Source organism: Lepidochelys kempii, chromosome 22 (assembly GCF_965140265.1).
Source record: "Lepidochelys kempii isolate rLepKem1 chromosome 22, rLepKem1.hap2, whole genome shotgun sequence".
NCBI lineage: Eukaryota > Metazoa > Chordata > Testudines > Cheloniidae > Lepidochelys > Lepidochelys kempii.
In genome coordinates, this window is record NC_133277.1 from 4,400,558 (window position 1) to 4,418,599 (window position 18,042).

At 47.2% G+C, this 18,042-nt stretch overlaps 1 protein-coding gene across 3 annotated transcripts in view; it reads right to left on the reverse strand.

Moving 5' to 3' along the window:
* The window catches only part of KIRREL3 (kirre like nephrin family adhesion molecule 3), a 727,360-nt gene that overhangs the window by 77,825 nt on the left and 631,493 nt on the right, over positions 1–18,042 (reverse strand). For all 3 annotated transcript variants that reach the window (XM_073320929.1, XM_073320928.1, XM_073320926.1), the window contains exons 8-9: positions 3,476–3,624; positions 1,670–1,797 (exon numbers count right to left, since the gene is read on the reverse strand). In XM_073320929.1, the coding sequence (XP_073177030.1) occupies positions 1,670–1,797; positions 3,476–3,624 (277 nt within the window). The remainder of the gene's footprint in view (positions 1–1,669; positions 1,798–3,475; positions 3,625–18,042) is intronic.

Consider the following 18,042-nt stretch of genomic DNA (forward strand, 5'->3'; position numbering starts at 1 on the left):
AGGAATCCTCAGGACCACTTGGAGGACGGTGAGGGAGAACCCATGCTTCACAGGTTGCACCATGCTCTGCCTATGTTTTGCAGTGCATGCATCCGACTCTTCACACTGCTCCAAAGCAGCCAGAGGTGACTCTCAGCATGGTGAGATGTCAGTGGCCAAGGGAGCATTGAAGCAGGGCCAGGAGGAGCAGAAGAGCATTGGAGATAGCTGGGAATTTAGCCAGGTGGGCTAGAGGAATACGTATGTACCCCACATATGCACTCTCATATGGAAAGGGCTGAGAGAGCAGCCAGAAGGTTTGGTGAAGCACAAGAGCAGGCTCAGGAGGTCCAATATCGAGCCAAGTTCAGGGTCTTGATCCTTATCTTCAAGGTGCTCAATGGCCTGGGTCCAGTGTGTATTTCAGATTGTCTGTAGCTCCAGCATGAAGTCTGTGGTCAACAATTCTAATCGCATGTCACAGTGGAACTTTTTACAATAAAGGTAAAACTCGTCTGTGCAGGAGATAGAGCTTTTTGAGGGGTGGTCTGAGACTGGCATGATGTCCCATAGGAACTAAGGACCATCACAAACCTCATTACCCTTCATTGCAAGGGCAAAGTGCACTTCTCTGACCTGCCTTATTCTCACAGGTCCAGAGAGCAGCATGGACATTTATTCAAACAAATACGTAAATAAACCCCTACCAAAATAACAAACCCCATGGCACACACAATCCTCCCCCTGGGGAGGTGATGAGAGAAAGAATGAACCGTACGGTGACAAATGTTAATGCACAGCCGGAGCTCAGATACTCTGGTGATGAGGGCGGTATAAGAACCTATATAGAATAGGATAGCCCCCAATTCACCACCATTTATTATTGTATTATTCAACTAGAACAGTCACTGCTGTAGGGACAGTTGCATCATGGGCATGTTCCTAGAGGGCTGCTTATATCAGTACAGATACAAATGAATCTGCACAGGTATTTTGTCGGTAAAACTACATTGGCAGAGGGCTTGTGCCATTTGGGGAACTGGTCAACTTCGCTGGCAAAAGTTGAGGGTTTTGTTGGATGGACTCAAAATTGAGTATGGATGGCACTGGTATATATTTCAGATGTCCTAAGTTGTGGATCTCTGCTCCACAGCTGAGATGGATGTTTGCCTACGACACCTGTTTCACGAAGGGATAATTCCTTACGGAGCCAGAGACAGCAGGGTCTCCTGGACTCTTCAGGGGACCAGGGTGGTTATACAGGAGCCAGAGGACAGTTTGACCCTGTGAACCCTGCACTCTCATTGAGGTCAATGGAAACAACATGCAGGACTGGGCCATAACTAAGCTATTCTAGGTGCTGAGTTCCATAACTCTACCTGATTTTGGTGCTGCTCACCATGGAATTGTGGTTTATCATTTGTTTTACAGTAAGCACCAATCTCCACTGGAGCCCCTGCACTTGGCAAGAGACAGTCCATCCCCCAAAGAGGTTATGTTGGAAATAGACTCTCAGAAGGCATGTGATTTGCCCACGGTCACACACTAGGTCAGTGGCAGAGACTGGCACAGAACCCAATTCTCCCGAATCCCAGTCCAACGACATGTCCATTTGCCTAGCATGGCCCTCCAGGGCTCACCCCTGATTCAGAACATAGTGCAGCAAGACCCGGGTGACTGAGATTCTTACCACGCCTGAGCCCCGCTTCATCCAGACGATGGTCAGTGATGGGTTCCCAGTCCAAGCACAGCTGAACACTGCATCTGACCCCAGGTCGACAAGGAGGGACTGTGGTTCTGTTGCCATCCTGGGACCAACTGTGCATAGGAGACAAGCAGAGAAGGTGACTGTGTGGAGAAACAGAGTCAGATCCACTGACCAGCACTATCCCCAGCCTGATGAATGACAGGCCAAAGGTTCAACCAATCAGAAGCTCCTGGGCCAAAGTGGCTATCAGGATGATGCAGACCCCTGAGCTTCCACCATCTCCCCCCTCCTTGAAGCATGCTCTGTTTTCACAGGAATGTAGGGCTGTAAAGAATCTCAAGAGGTCCCCAGGTCCAGCCCCCTGTGCAGAAACAGGACCAAGTAAACCTAGACTGCCCTGTGCAACCTGTTCTTAAACACCTCCAATGATGGGGATTCCACAACCTTCCCTGGAAGCCTGTTCCAAAGCTTAACTACAGTTATAATTAGAAAGCTTTCCCTTGTTTCTAACCTAAATCTCCCTTGCTGCACATTACACCCCTTACTTCTTTTCCTACCTTCAGCGGACCCGAAGAACAATTGATCCCCGTCCTCTTTATAGCAGCCCTTCCCAGACTTGAAGACTTATCAAGTCCCGCCCTCAGTCATCTTTTCTTCTGACGAAACGTGCCCTGTTTTTTAACCTTTCCTCCTAGGTCAGGTTTTCAAAACCTTTGATGAGTTTTCTTGCTCTCCTCTGGACTCTCCCCAGTTTATCCACATTTTACTGAAAAGCGTGGGGCCCAGAGCTGGACCCAGTACTCCAGCTGAGGCCTCGCCAGTGCCAAGCAGAGGACGACAATTACCTCCCGTGTCTTACACACGACACTCCTGCTAATACACCCTACTAGCTTTTTTTGCAACCGTACCACAGCTTCCCTGCTATTCACCAGGCCAATAACCCTGTCAAAGAGTGAAGTTAGGTTAGTTTGGCAGGATTTGATCTTGACTGGCTATTCCTTATAAACCCCTGAAGGTGATGACAAATGGATGCTCACTAGTTTTTCTTAGGCTACATCTACATGAGAGACCTTAAGCGGCATAGCTTTACTGATGCAGCTGCGCTGCTGCCAGATCTCTCGTGTAGCTGCTCCGTGCCAACGGGAGAAAGCTCTCCCGTCATCATGATTAAACCATCCCCACAGAGATGCTCTCCCACTGACATAGCACCGTGCACACTACCGCTTATGCCAGCGAAACCTATGTTGCTCAGGGGTGTGTTTTTTTCACACCCCCCGACCAACGTAAGTTTTGTCAACATGAGAGGTAGTGCAGGCATGGCCTAAGTAGATTTCCAGGTATCAAAGTTAAGCTGATTGGGCTAAAATTCTCTGAGCATGATCGATAAATACATCTCTCTGACAAGCCAGGAGAGCCAGGACTAGAAACCTGATTCTACAGCCCCAGGAAAGAGGCCTCTGCCTGTACCCCATGGAACAGAACCCCACTGGGTCCATTAATTTAGAGGTAAGAAAATAATCTGCACGGTCAACAATTCAGTGCAGTGTTAATAAAACCCTTAATAGCTAAATCACCAGGAAGCCCCGTTTTCTCTGACTCCAGGCTGCGATTGCCAAGGCCGTCTAGCAGATTGGGATTTCCGTTTCCCATTATTTTTAGGCAACTTTGAAAGTCCCAGAACTGATTGCAAAATTAACCTATGCGGAGGTGCGCTTTGGAGCCGATTTTAAGCTGTTCCTTTGGGGCTGGTCTGTGTTCCTGAGGATGCAGAAGCAGAGAAGAACTTACAGTAGACATCCACCGTCCTGCTGATGTTGGTACTGCCCAAAGCATTGGTCACCTCACAGGATACTGGCTCAAAGAAGAAGGTGTGGTCCACAATGGTCTCATAGGAGTCGCCCGATGCTTCCTTTATAACTTGACCTTTTTTTGCCCATCTGTAGAATAAAAAAATAGCAAGGTTGTCTTATTCTGGCAGATCTCATAGAGAGACAAGGTGGGTGAGGTGAGATCTTTTATTGGACCAACTTCTGTTGAGGAGAGAGAGAGACAAGCATTGGAACTGCACGGAACTCGTCTTCAGGTCTCCTGAGTTCTGTGTACCTAGTAAGCTTGTCTCTTTCACCAACAGAAGCTGGTCCAATAAAAGATTTTACCTCACCCACCTTGTCTCTCATACTAGAGACCAACATGGCTACAACAACACTGCAAACGCTCATAAAGAAAGTATCAATTCCTCTACCCCCAGTCATGGCTTCTGATAAATAAGAAGAGCTGACCTTTATAGGACATTTTTCATGTCACAAGATCCCAAAAGCTGGTACAACAGCATGCTTCTCTCAGCACTTAAATGCAACTGTCCCAAAGACTACAGCAGCTGTTGCATTATGTAACAATTTAGGAGAGGAAGGTGTGAAGAATTTGGTATCCAGTTTAAATGGCTGGAGGGATTTTAGGTAGCAGAATAGGCCATGCTTTCTGTGGTGAAAACCAGAGGAACGACACCAGGGATGGAACTGGGATTCTAATTTCCTGAGTCAGGATATCAGGGTTAACACACATAAAGGTCCACAGAATCTTGAATGCTCACAAGTGGTCAGGACATTGGTTGTATTTAGACTTGAAGGATTCAATCTTTTATCAGTAAATGTTGGTGAACATATCGTTCACCGCACGCACACAGATCGACAGAGAAATATTTCCATCGATAATACTCGAAATGTACAGACAAGCAAAGAAAGAAACATGCTGCATGATAACCTATTTGAGTTGGATTTAAGGATATTTATTTTGCATGTTTTCATGTAACGTTGCCAGTTGTGTTTTAATGGTCTTAGAACTTTAACTTTTTGAATCTCAACGTCTACTGTCGTTAAATAATTAGCCTGACCCCTCTATCGTCTGACTTCTCACAATTCTCCTCAGCTATGAACATTTAAAATGGACAGAAATGAATAAAGATGCTTAAAGTTAAACACTGACATTATCCATCAAAATGATAAACAATGTAAATGGAATTCTGCCAAGCCTGATTGTATTTTACATCTGGGAGGGGGCACCCCTGAGACCCCATTGTCCCCTAGCACCAGGCTGGGGTATTGAATCTAGACTGACAGAGAGGGGTAAGAGATCCCAACTCACATCCTGGGATTTCCTTGGAAGTGTCGCATGCAGTTACTGCTCTGGATAAACCCGTATAACATGTGAAAGCCAATAGCAATGACAGACACAATCTGCATCTGACTATCCAAAGGGCTGCTCATTCAGGGCCTAGGCCAAAACCCACTGAAGTGAGTGGAAAGACTCCGACTGACTGCAACGGCCTTGGGATCGCTCTGCTATTGACAAAGCCAGGCTGGATTTGGGTGCCATACAGATAATACAGGTGGGGCCCAAGAGGACACGCACTAGGCCTTATTGTTTAACCGCCTGGCTACCGTTAAGCCTTCGCGCTCCAGCCACGCCGCTGAGTACCACAGCCCCTACGTTTCCGCTAATGACAACGGGCTGCCAACAGGTGCAATGGAAAACCCGGCAGCAATGGATACGATTGATGGAGAATCCCTCCTCCCAAGCACAGAACAGTCCGAGTCCAACAAAGGTGTTCAGGAGTTCGCATCCTCAGCTGAGTCTGTGTCTGTGACCAGGCCTGCAGGCTGCGGCAGGGGACAACAGCCCTGGCCGCTGCTTGTTCTCATAGCAATTCCAGCAGGCAGGAGTGGCCAGCCCACACCTCCCTCCCCTCTCTGGGTTCACGGGGCTCCCCTGCATTTTCAGCTATGGAGCTGAGGGCCTGTCTGCAGTAGGGGTTTTTGCACCAACATGGTTACAACCCCCCACAACATAAATATGTTGCACTGGTGCAAAGCAGGACTTGCACTGCTGTGATTTTCCCTAAAAATCAGCGCTGTGCACCGAGTCCTAAGGTGGACATGTCTAAGCAGGATGTAGACTGGTGTGTCGGGAGAAAAATCCAGATCAGTGGCTAGTGACTGAAGACCTTAGCTGTTGGTTGCTTGCTGCTTGGGTCTCACTATTGCAATACAGAATGCCCTTTTGCAGAAGAACATCCTGTGTTTGGACATGATCATACTCAGCATGTAAGGCACCCTAAGGGCTCAGTAGTGCAGATGTTAAAACATCAGCTTTGCTTTGGGGACCTGGGCTGAAGGCCTGATGAGGTCATGACTGAGATCATGAATTTGAGGATTTCATCCTAGTCCTTAACAAGACATTTTTCTGTATCACAAAACTGCAACACAAGTGATCACCTCTGTTTAAAGGGACTGACTATAACAAGGAGGCTGCAGATCAGGCCTGAGGGGGTGCAGGACAGGAATAGCAGGGGAGATCCAGGCCAGGATTGAGATATCTTGGCAGATCTGGGGGACAGGGAGGAAACTTGTTCAGAGCTGCACCTGCTTCCAGGAAGAGCCATTAGTCTCTAGCTTTCATCAGCACCACACTGACCCTTCATTCCTTGCCAAAAGGAATGCATCCCGGTCTATCGTCTGCTGTCCCATACTCACTGTGCAGCTCACTCATTACTGCCTGCCACAGGCGCTGATTTAAACCATTCGCGAGTTGCTCTGCGTCCCAGTAAACATCTCAGCGCTCCTTTATTGGGGCAGACTCCTCCGGGGAAGGTTTGCAGTGAGAAACACCTTTCACTTGGATGCAAACAGCTTCAAATTTGCAAACACTGAAGAGTCAGCGGTGGAGGAAGCTGCAAACCAATCTCTGGGGGATTGGACCATCTGTACCACGGGCTCCTGCAAAGTCAGCCTGTAAGGTTCATGCCTCTGTTAACTGAATCCAGGCTGCGTTAGCTGAACCTTTCTGTCTCCAAAGTTAATTTAAGATAGCAAAGGTTTTCAAGGCACCCAGCACTATGGCATAGATGCACCTATTAGATTTGTTAGAAAAGTGTGTGTGTGTGCAGCAGGATGTGTGCTTTTGGCATACTGTAATGCACAAACCATCAGAACCACAGGTGAACTGAGTTTGGTGGTCTCAGTTTTGTAATCTCTAGTAAATATTTGCCGATAGGGCATTACCGCAGCAGAGTTGGCAGTCTGCAGGCATGAGATGCACCAGCATGTTTCAGAGTAGGACTGGGGGGCACTGGAAGAGATTTGTGCCAGAGCTGGAGCAGCAGAGGCTGGTATGCAGGTCAGGAATGCGGTGCATTGGCAGAGCTGGACTGGAATAGGGAGGGACGTGGCACATCAGGAACACGGTGCATTAGCAGAGCTCGGGGAGTTGGGGGGATGTTTGTGCAATGCCTGCCAATCAATGCAATCAGTCTTTCACTATCAAAAACACTAACTCCCCAGCTCACCCCTCCCTTTTTTTTGATTAAAGGGAACTTTATCCCTTTAAGGCAGCTGAAATAACATTACACTGAAAAGCCAAGCTGGCATTTGCTACACTGCAACGTGCAAATTGTCTTTGCGGACAAGCTGTCAACTCAGCACTTGAATTAAGCTGCTGTTTGCCAAACAATGAGCAACTGTGACCTAACAGGGCACCATCTGGCAACCTGCCACTCTGGGGCTGTTGGGAGAGTGAGTGGAGGAAGGGGGCGGGGGAGCCTATCAGGGTGTCTGAAACTCCAGCTGCTCTTCAGTGGCAGGGAAAGTAGTAAACACCTCAAAACAAAAAGTTAAATCAAAGGCAGTGACAATCCTCTGATGAGTCTCAATTCTCATTATCTCTGGGGGACGCACATCTCATCCACTCAGACAGGGTAGGGAGGATCAGGTCCTGCTGCCCCCTGGATGAAGTAAAGATGCCTTCTCCCTGTGTCCCAACCCAGGTGCCGGTAAATAGCAGTACCATGACCAGCCCCACCCTCCTCGAACAGCTGAGTGCGATCACCTGAAGTTCTGCAACAGCTTCTGTACTAGGAGCCCGTGCTTGGGGCAGGGCAGTTGATCTTCCCTCTCAAGTCCTCTCCCCTTCCACCTCTCTGCTGTCCCCCCCGCCACTCCATTAGAGTCCTTCTCTTGTGGGTTGTTGTCTTTGCCTCCTCTCTTTCTTTCTGTCCTCCCAGCCAGGCTGGCCAAAGCTTGTCCCTTCTTCCTCACTGGCATTTCTAGCATCTGCAGCTCCCTGTCCCCACAGCTCAGACCCAGACAGCGACATTATAACAACAGCAACAATGGATCATACAGCAAGTCGAGGGCAGACGTAGAACCGGACTCTGGTCTGAGCACTAGGAGCATCCCTGATATTCCAGACCACATCGCTGTCATGGCCAGGCAGCTCAGACAGACAGCCGCGCCCTCCCACCGCGGTGCTCTCTGGGAGCTGCAATGGAGTGCCCGCAGCTCCAGTGGAAGTCAGTGGGAGCCGCAGGGTCTCAGCACCTTGGACAGCCCAGCCTGAGTGGGAATGAAACAAGAACCTGAGAAGAATTTCTGAGTGTTACAGCCCTGGAGGAGCTCCCCTCCAGGACGCTCACCAGGCTGCTGAACTGGACTCAAGTGTTGGGTCCCAAGTGGTCTTGGCTTGCGAGGGCTGCGCACGGTTTAGGCCCTGTCTGTGGGCCTCCAGGTGCAGACCCTTTGTCTGATACCCCTCCTGGCAGTGGAGGCCCCCTAGTGCTGACTCCCCAGCTGCTCTGGCATGCTCCAGAGTTCCAATGAAGCTGGGGACCCTCTGGTTTGCTGTTTCCCTCTTTGGGGGCTTTGTAACAGTGTAAGAGAGTAACACACACTCTGCGAAGGAATTTTGAAACACACACACTTTACACACAGAGAAAGCACAAGAGAGATACAGCTCTCTGGAAAAATAAACACCTGCATGTGAGACTGCCTCAGTTTCCTCCCTCCTCCTGAAAGCCCTGTGGAGCTTAGTGTCTTCCAGAGTCCTGGCCTCTTGTGCACACCCCTCTCCTCTTTCCCAGTCTTGTTTTCTGGTTCTGCTCAAGCACACACAGATGCCCTCTTGCTTATAAGCAGAGTTTTGGTCATGAGTCCCAGTGGCAGACCTCATCCCCCAGCCATGCTGCAGTCATTTGCACAACCTGCTTAGTTTGTGGGGAAGGGGTGGAGCCAAAAAGAGACATTACCAGTTAATATCCTTCCAGGGAGTCCCCACTGTCCTGAAGAGGCAAGATTCTTCAACTGTTAATGTCTGTCCCATCCAGGGCCACACATCCTGGGGCCTGACCCTGTCCCCTTAACACAAGATGTATGATGCAAGGAGGCAGTGGAAGACAACCACAAGATCATGAATGTACAGAATTAATACAATCCAGGTAGAATTCACAAGTTCATATGGACGGATCCCGGAGCGTCACATTGGGATTGGGTGTATCTTGCACTGGCAGCCCGCTCAGCAGAGAGGGGGTCACGTGGCCTTCACTCCTGTGGGGGCTTTTACTGGGTGGGGACGGGAGATGTTTTGGCAGAATTGCTGTAGGAGTGTCCACGGACCACCTGTGCATGGTTAAGTGAACCTCACTGAACCAGGATGGATGACCTAGGAGGTTTCACACACCATCTGATGACATAAGAATTTTGAAAGAGTTATTAGCAGTACAAATGTGAGCCTATTTGTATGCACTTGCTTGCTCTCCTACCTCATTTATCTTCGTGCCTCTAACAGATGCTGACTGGCCACTTGAGTTTCTCTGCCCTGCTGGGTTAGGGGTTTTTCAAATCAACTTCCCCCCTCCCTCCTTCACTAATTAATCAAGTGACTTTGCTTTTATTTCTGCGGCTGTGTTTAGGGTGTTAATGAGCAAAGCCCCTCATCTCTTTAGGATGAAATCAGCTCCTCGCTAGATAAGGAAGAAGAATACCAGCCTTTCACCGTACTAGAGACTCACCATCTTCCTCAACATCCCAACATGCTGGAGAATCATTAATTAATTAACACAAGTCACTATTATCTTCAATGCTCTACCACGGGGGAAACTGCAGCTGGAGAAGACAAGTGGCTTACCAAAGGTCATACAGCAAGTCACTGCCAGCACTGGGAATAGAGCCCACAAGGCCTGACTCTCATTCCCCTGTGCTAACCATTATACTACACCCCCACTTGATACCAGCTAGGGGTTCAGAGGAGTCACAGATCAGGCCTCCCTGCCTCCCACCTCTCCAGATGTTGCCCACCTCTCTCTTGTCAAAGCTCCTGGAGCACCCCATCCATTCTTGTTGCCTTGACTCCCTTTCCCTTCTCCTGGATTCTCTGCAACCACAACTTCTGCTTTGTCCACTCCACTGAGCCTGCCCTTACCAAGGTCACTAAAGTCATCCCCAAGGGTCTCTTTTCCCTTCTCATCCTCCTTGGCCTCTACAACATGTTCAGAACAGCCAGTTACTCCATCCTTCCTGAGTCTCTCCCCCTGGGTGTCTCCATCTCTATGCTGGACTGCCTCTCCAGTGGCTCCTCAGGGGCTGCTGTTCCATGTCCCATTGGACACAGCTCAAGGTCCACCTAACAGCTCAGGGTCCCAGAAAGAGATGCCACACGTCCCAGACTGGTTTTCCTATTAGCCAAAGTTCCTCCACCCCCTACTGATCTGTGTGTGGGGACCCTTACCCATGCAGAGCCTCAGGGAGGTCAGTGTGGCTGAGGAATCGAATCTTTCTATCAGTTTTATACTGCTGCCCACCACTGTAGTGTCTGAGCACCTTTCATGTAAAATCAATAGCAACAGTCCCTAGTGGGCTGCCTATCTGGATTGGCTTGCGGGACTGAGGGGTTAGTCACCACCCATGCCCCAGCTCTCACTGGCTCACATTCTTTTCCTTCCCCCAAAAGACGTACAACCGTAAGGCTATTGTCTCTTTAAGTGCCCTCCTCCTTGGCATAAATGTTCTTGGACTCCTCTGAGGCTGGCCTTTGTCGGCATGTCCTCCCCAACTCTGTTACACCATATCTGTGCATACATTTCACGTTGCTTACTCGTTTTCTGGTGTGGTCCTGAAGCTACACGAGAGCTTATTCTGAGAGAGCATTTCTGACCCAGACATAAACAGGAGACATTGGAATTCTCACAAGCATGGTGGTTCTTGAGGCCAAGCAAGTCCAGACAAATTCAGATAAGAATCTGATCTATAGGACACTTGCCTGAACAAAAGTGAGGTTTTTCCAACTCTGATCTGCTCCCACATTCATTTTGGGCTCCTCATGTCACCAATACTGCTCTGTTCCTTGTAACTCTTCTGCAAGCTTAGCAGTGTCCCTTGCAGAGCTGTCAGAATAACTCTTCAGTTGTCTGCTGGATGCTATCTCTTTCTTGCTATAATTACTGGTTCATCATTGTCCATAAAGGAGAACATCTGCTGGCACTCCCACTGCAGCTGTCTCCTGAGGGCTTTTCTCCCTCCAGCGACTGCTCCAGGAGAGGCTGGTATATATTTGTGATGTCCTCTGATTGTAATTCACCAAGGCTTTGTGTAGCTCTCTGTGTTCAGTTGACGTAAGTCCTCATTTCCCCCGCATTTATCCTGTTGTTCAAAAACCACAAATCCTCACCACAGCAGAAATCACCCACATCCACACACACAGAATACCAGTGTTGGCAAACTGGAAATATTTTGTAGTTTTGCCTTAAATATTTCTGTTCTATTCAGGTACCTTTAGTGCCCTCATCATGACACCATCTCACAACCATTAATGGATTTTTAACCAGATGAAATTCAATGCTGATAAATGCAAAGTAATGCCCATTGGAAAACATCCCAACTATACATATAAAATGATTGGGTCTAAATTAGCTGTTACCACTCAAGAAATAGATCTTGAATAGATCATACAATAGATCATTAGATCAACAGATCAAAATAGATCATTGTGGATAGTTCTCTGAAAACATCCACTCAATGTGCGGTGGCAGCCAAAAAAGCAAACAGAATGTTGGGAATCATTAGGAAAGGGATAGATAATAAGACAGAAAATATCATGTTGCCTCTATATAAATCCATGGTATGCCCACATCTTGAATACTGCGTACAGATGTGGTCGCCCCATCTAAAAAAAAAGAAAAAGATATATTGGAATTAGAAAAAGTAGAGAAAAGGGCAAAAAATGATTAGGGGTATGGAACGGCTTCCATATGAGGAGAGATGAATAAGACTGGGACTTTTCAGTTTGGAAAAGAGACAACCAAAGGGGGATATGATAAAGGTCTATAAAATTAAGACTGGTGTGGAGAATGTAAATAAGGAAGTGTTATTTACTCCTTCTCATAACTCAAGAACCAGGGGTCACCAAATGAAATGAATAGGCAGCAGGTTTAAAACAATCAAAAGGAAGTATTTCTTCACACAACGTACAGTCAACCTGTGGAATTCTTTGCCAGAGGATGTTGTGAAGGCCAAGACTATAACTGCGTTCAAAAAAGAACTAGAGAAGTTCCTTGAGAATAGGTCCATCAATGGTTATTAGCGTGGATGGGAAGGGATGCAAAACCACGGTCTGAAGTATCCCCTAGTCTTTGTTTGCCAGAAGCTGGGAATGGGCAACAGGAGATTGATCACTCGATTACCTGTTCTGTTCATTCTCTCTGAAGCATCTGGTGTTGGCCACTGTCAGAAGACAGGATACCAAGCTAGATGGACCATTGGTCTGACCCAGTATGGCTGTTCTTATGTTCTGTGACCTCTGTGAGGTAGTGAAATATTATCTTGATTTAATAGGTGCAGACTGAGGCCTCACTTCCATACTTGCCAATGAACAGCAACAGAAACACAGGACGAGAGGCATATCTAATAGAAACTGCAGAGATTGGCAGAAAATGATAGGTCAAGATGGAATTTGTCCAGGACACCAGAGTTCATACCCCATCTCCTGGGAAAAATAAAATGGGTCGCTAGTGCACACAAGTAGTCTTGATCTTGGTTTGGAAAAAGCAGGAAAAACCACAAGAAACTGCCCCTCCAATAACCCATGCTATCCTGCTAGGGCCCCCAAACACCCACTACTGAATCACCAATCTGTTACTTTATACTGGCTTCCCTCATCCAGCTACTGGAGCCTGTCTGTCCCTGCTAAGCTTGGCTGTCTAACTGGCTCACAGCACAAATGGGTTCAGCAGGAGGCTATGTACACGGTTATTTTACATTTTTGTGAATAATGACTTATTTATATCTAGTTATATCTACAAGACAGAGCCAAAACCCCAATCCTGAGAACTCAAGAGACACAAAGACTGTGAGCAATCTATTTCCATTATGAAAAGCAAGAAGCTGGGGTGTGATATGATGCAGGTCCTCTCTGTTGAGTGATTCCCCAGGGGTCGTATGGCTGACCGTCTGGACTAGACTCTGGATAGTGCTACAGCAGGGCAGAAATTGTTACAAAAACATGTCCACCATTCCATTCAAGATGGGAAACTTCAGCAGGGTATTCAAGAAGCCCTATCTCCTAGCCCCATCTTGTGGTGGGGTTTCATGTGGGTGGTAAGGGCCAGAATGCACTGATGGAGGGGAGAGAGATTGCATGAGTCTGATCCACACATTAAACTAGAGAGACAAAAGCGCCTCTGAAGAGCACAGAGCCCTGTTGCTACTGCACATGGAATATTACTGAGTTTCAGAAGGATGTAGAAAAGTGAGCTGCAGAAATGACACACAGATTAGAGGATAAATCATATGAGGAGAGACTAAGGGGAGGTAAATTTATATAGTCTAGAAAAGACCCTGGGCAACATGATCACAATCTATAAATACCTTCAACGTAACACTAGAAATGAAAGGAGGGAATGGTCTATAATCTCAGAAGATGGTAGGACGAGGAGTATTGGCCTGAAGCCAAGGGAGGAAATAATGAGGCTTGCTAGATATTAGGCAAAAGTTCTTAATCGCAAGAGCAATTGTGACAGTGGAATAGACTCCCCAGGGAGACGGCTGAGGTACCATCACTGCAGATGCTCACTAGCAGGTTAGAGGAGATGCTGGCATGAATGATGGAAGGAGATAGTCTTGCAGAAAAGCAGGGAGTTGGGTTGGAGAGCTCAGACAACTTTTTCTGACCCAGATTAGGTAGGTGGGTAGGTAGGGGAAAGGAAAGGAAAGACCTGAAGTTACAGATTGGTTCTCTCTTCTGCTCTGGAGGATGTAACCAAAAGCAGCACTTGAGGGATAAGGGCGAAAGAATTTGCCCTCGGCCAAAATGTTTCTGAAGAGGGAACAAGTGATCAAAAATCAGGTGAGGTGCTTGCAGGTATAGTTCCATATAAGGCTTCAAGACTGGAGGCCTTTCTGGAAGATGCTTTAGTCAAACACAAGTTATTGGGCTCGATACAGGCGTAACTGGGTGAAATGCTCTGGTCTGTGGTACGCTGGAGGACAGACGAGATGATCTAATGACATTTTTGAATCTGTTGGTAACCACTGATGTGAGGGAGGATAAGGGCTTTGCAAAGAACTAAATCAGTTCCCAAGAGGTGGCTGACTCACCTGTGTAATATCCTCATCCCAGGACATCTGTTCATGCAAAGCAGACTGAATAAAGGTGAGGAAGGGAGCAGGTTTGGTAACCTCTGAGCAAAACTTGAACTAAACCCAATCATCATCTCAGCCACACTTTGTTACATTTTATCATTTATAATAGTTAATAAAAAGTTAATAAACCACTGATAGGTGTTATAAGCATGTTACAGGCATGATAGTCTGTGTCATAGATGACTATGAGCACATCAGTGGAAGATGTTATAGGTGGTTACGAGCCATGGGTATAAATGACCTGTTGGACCTTTCAATAATCTGTGGCAGCTGACTAACCATTTATTAACATATACTAATAATGTACTAATCATCTATAAACTATTTATAAATGGAACCTTAATGGAAAGTGTGACTGTAATTTTTCTGGAAGTTCAAAACAATTTGACCAACTTTTTCATGCACTTTTACACACCAGGATTCTGGGTTTGTAGACCCAGAGGTTTTGAACAAGCCTCTAAAGCAGATCTTTCATAGATCATCTGTTATTAATAATATGCCATTCAGGAGCAGGACTGGGGCATTGAAGGATTATGGACAATCTCTGAAAAGAAGGCTGTATCTGGAAGGTGGAAACACGAGCAGAGCTAAATGAACAGAATGTATTTCTGTGTCATGATGCAAAACATACCAGCTAATGTTCACACATTTTGGGAGCAGTGATTAATTTAGCATTAGTTTTCACATTTCCCCCCAAATTCACAGTCATTTCCATGATGTTTTCCAAGTTCCCAAGAAATTTAATAAAATCACACACAAATTTTGCCTTTTTGTTATGAGACAATGAGGCTGATCGAGAGACCAACAAACAGAAATTGATTTCAGTGGGCTTTGGATTAGGCCCTATGTAAATATATGCCAATGAAAACAGCTTTTTGCTGTTGCAAAAAAGGGGGTCATTAGGTAAGATGACAGTGTGGTTTTAACCTGAGTGAAAGAAACCCAGCCCCCATCTCTGGTGAAAATGGCCAGAGCAAGGGTGGGAAGAATAGTCTGGGTCAATTAAGTCATTTGCTTAGGGTCCCGCAGAAAGTCTGCAATTGAACCCAATCCACTAGATGTGCATTTCCCCATCCTCCAGGTTGAATTTCATTTTGTTATTTTCCTGCCCATATTTCTAACCTCTCTCAGTCCCTCCAGTTATTTGCTCTGTCCTCCCTGGGGCATGCGGCATCTCCCAATTCAGTATCTTCTGCAAATTTAATTGGCGCGCATGATGAAAAATACCTTTGCTGGGTCCTTTTAAGCATTAAACACTTATAAATAAGGAGAAAAAAGAACTCCTACACGCAGATATTCTCTGGAGAAGCAGCATTTTTCTGGGTGAACTGATTACTTTCCAGCTAAAAGTGCAAGTTAACAATGCCCCTACTCCCCCACTCTGGGAGATGTTTGCTTGTGAATGAAGGGTTTTTAAAACATGTCACTTCTGTTTTCTGCAGCCTGGCCTGATATTTAAAGGGAATGTAACGTGGAGCATGACATCCCAAAGGACTGAACTCCGGGCTCACAGGAAGAGCACATTCCAAATCCAGCATTAGGAGTCTTTGCTTTCTTCCGAGTGTTTTAATGCTAAGATCACTGGAGACTCAAGAGGTCTGCACGCACAGAACCGGCACAGCCCAGGTAGAAGCAATGCATGGTCACCTGCCAGTGTGCCTCAAACCAAGGGTGACCAGATGTCCCTATTTTATAGGGACACTCCTGATATCTGGGGTTTTGTCTTATTACCCCCTACCCAATTTTTCACACTTGCTCTCTGTTCACCCTACTCAAGCCTGACCTGGAAGGTCTACTTGTAAGGGCAGAAGAGGCATGCGAGCTCCATGACCTAACGAGTCCTCGGCCTCTTTGGCAACAAAAGGAGAAATCAACATGATTATGGTGGTGGTTTTCTTTACTGTGGGCCCTGGCCCTGGACTGAGAGCCAACAAACAACTTCACAGTAGTCCCCGAACAGCTGCTGAAAGGTGCCAGTGTTTGTCTAGGACTAACCAGCGCAGGAATCTGGTGTGCTAATTGCAAGGGTGTGCCATTAACAATTGCCCTGAACACAGCCACAAGAAATCCCAGAGCAGGTGCTTAGCAGAAACATCTGTGCAGCACGGTTACAAATGCACATGGCGAAAGGGTAGGATGAAATCCAGGATCTTCTCCTCCCAAAACACATGTGTAATCCAGCATGCCAGACCTTGCCCTCTACCAGTAGAGAACAGTGAGACAAACACAAGAGATGCTCTGTTGTCTGTCTCACCAGCACTGAGCTCAAGACTGAATTCTGAGTTACATACAGAAGGCTAAGGAGTACTTGTGGCACCTTAGAGACTAACAAATTTATTTTGAAGCATAAGCTTACAGAAGGCTGTCAGACCTTGCATCTGTCACAAGGTGACAGCACTTTGACCGTCCCTGGTGATTACTACACCACCACATCACACATTGCAAGGGAGCCTGCTAACAATAGGTAGGGGAGCAATGAGGTTTTTGGACTGGTGAGTCTTGGGGGGCAGGGCCAGCTCCGATCCTCTCATTCCTCATTGGAAGGGCCAGAGGAGAGGGTGGAGCTGGGGAATATCTCCTGAACACGGCCATCTTTGCCTGCTCCAGTGGCTGGGTTTGGAGCGCCCAGGCTGCGGGGGTTCTCCTGAGCTGGGGAGTGGACTGGTGCCTTCCCCTCTGACCTCCCCGAACCCAGTGACCGCTTGTGGCTCCTCTTTGCTTCTGGGCACCCACAGCCCTGCCCATCCCAAAGATCAGGAGCCCACCCCCACTATGATGAGGCCTGTTTTAGGGCTTCAGCGAGTGCTGGCAATGGGGCCATTGCAAGGCAGAGGTCACAGAGCGCCCCACAGATCCAGGCACCCTACGCATGCAGGAAACAGCTGGTTGCTGCCATCTCTTAGCTGGAAGCCAAGCTGCTTTGGTGGAGTTTACACCCCATCCAGTGGCGTCTTCCCTTTGCTACCCAAACTTTTTATCTTTTCCTTTCATACATAGAGAAAAACCTGTAGGGCCGGACCCTCAGCGGGGATAAATGGGCACAGATCTACTGATTTCAATGGAACGACATAGATTTACCCCAGCCGGCCCTAGCGTTTTTTGGTTTAAGAGACTTTAATTTCAGACTCAGGAAAATAAGAAGGAAAAAAGAACAAATACAATGTCTATCACCCCCCCACCCCCCCCAATTCATTCTGCCCCTGAGACACAAACTGGTAGCTCTCCCGTGTAGCAGGGAGGGAGACAGCGCACAGAAACAGAACGGTGTCTCTCCTTCCCATTACATAGCTACATATGCCACAGACCTTGGGCCAGGCTCTTCTCTCACCTACACCAGTTTGGCACCCGTGTAAACCTTCTGAGTTAAATGGAGTCACTCTGGATTTACACCAGTGCCAGTGAGAAAAGAATCAGGCCCCCTAAGCTTCACATGAATCAGCATCCTACCAGCAAAAACTGCATCAATCTTTACCAACCCTGGAGTGGGGCAGGCCCTTAATATTGGAAAAGTCTAAACAAACGTTTCTAGTAAAAAAATGAAGCATTCATCCTGATATGCATTCAAGTTGCAGTGGGGGAGGTTTAGATTGGATATTAGGAAAAACTTTTTCACTAAGAGGGTGGTGAAACACTGGAATGCGTTACCTAGGGAGGTGGTAGAATCTCTTTCCTTAGAGGTTTTTAAGGTCAGGCTTGACAAAGCCCTGGCTGGGATGATTTAACTGGGAATTGGTCCTGCTTTGAGCAGGGGGTTGGACTAGATGACCTTCTGGGGTCCCTTCCAACCCTGATATTCTATGATTCTATATGTGGAAGATAGAGTGACTGATCTGCATCATCACAGACAGACAGATAGATAGCACCTCATTCATACTTCAGATGCCTTTGGCATAA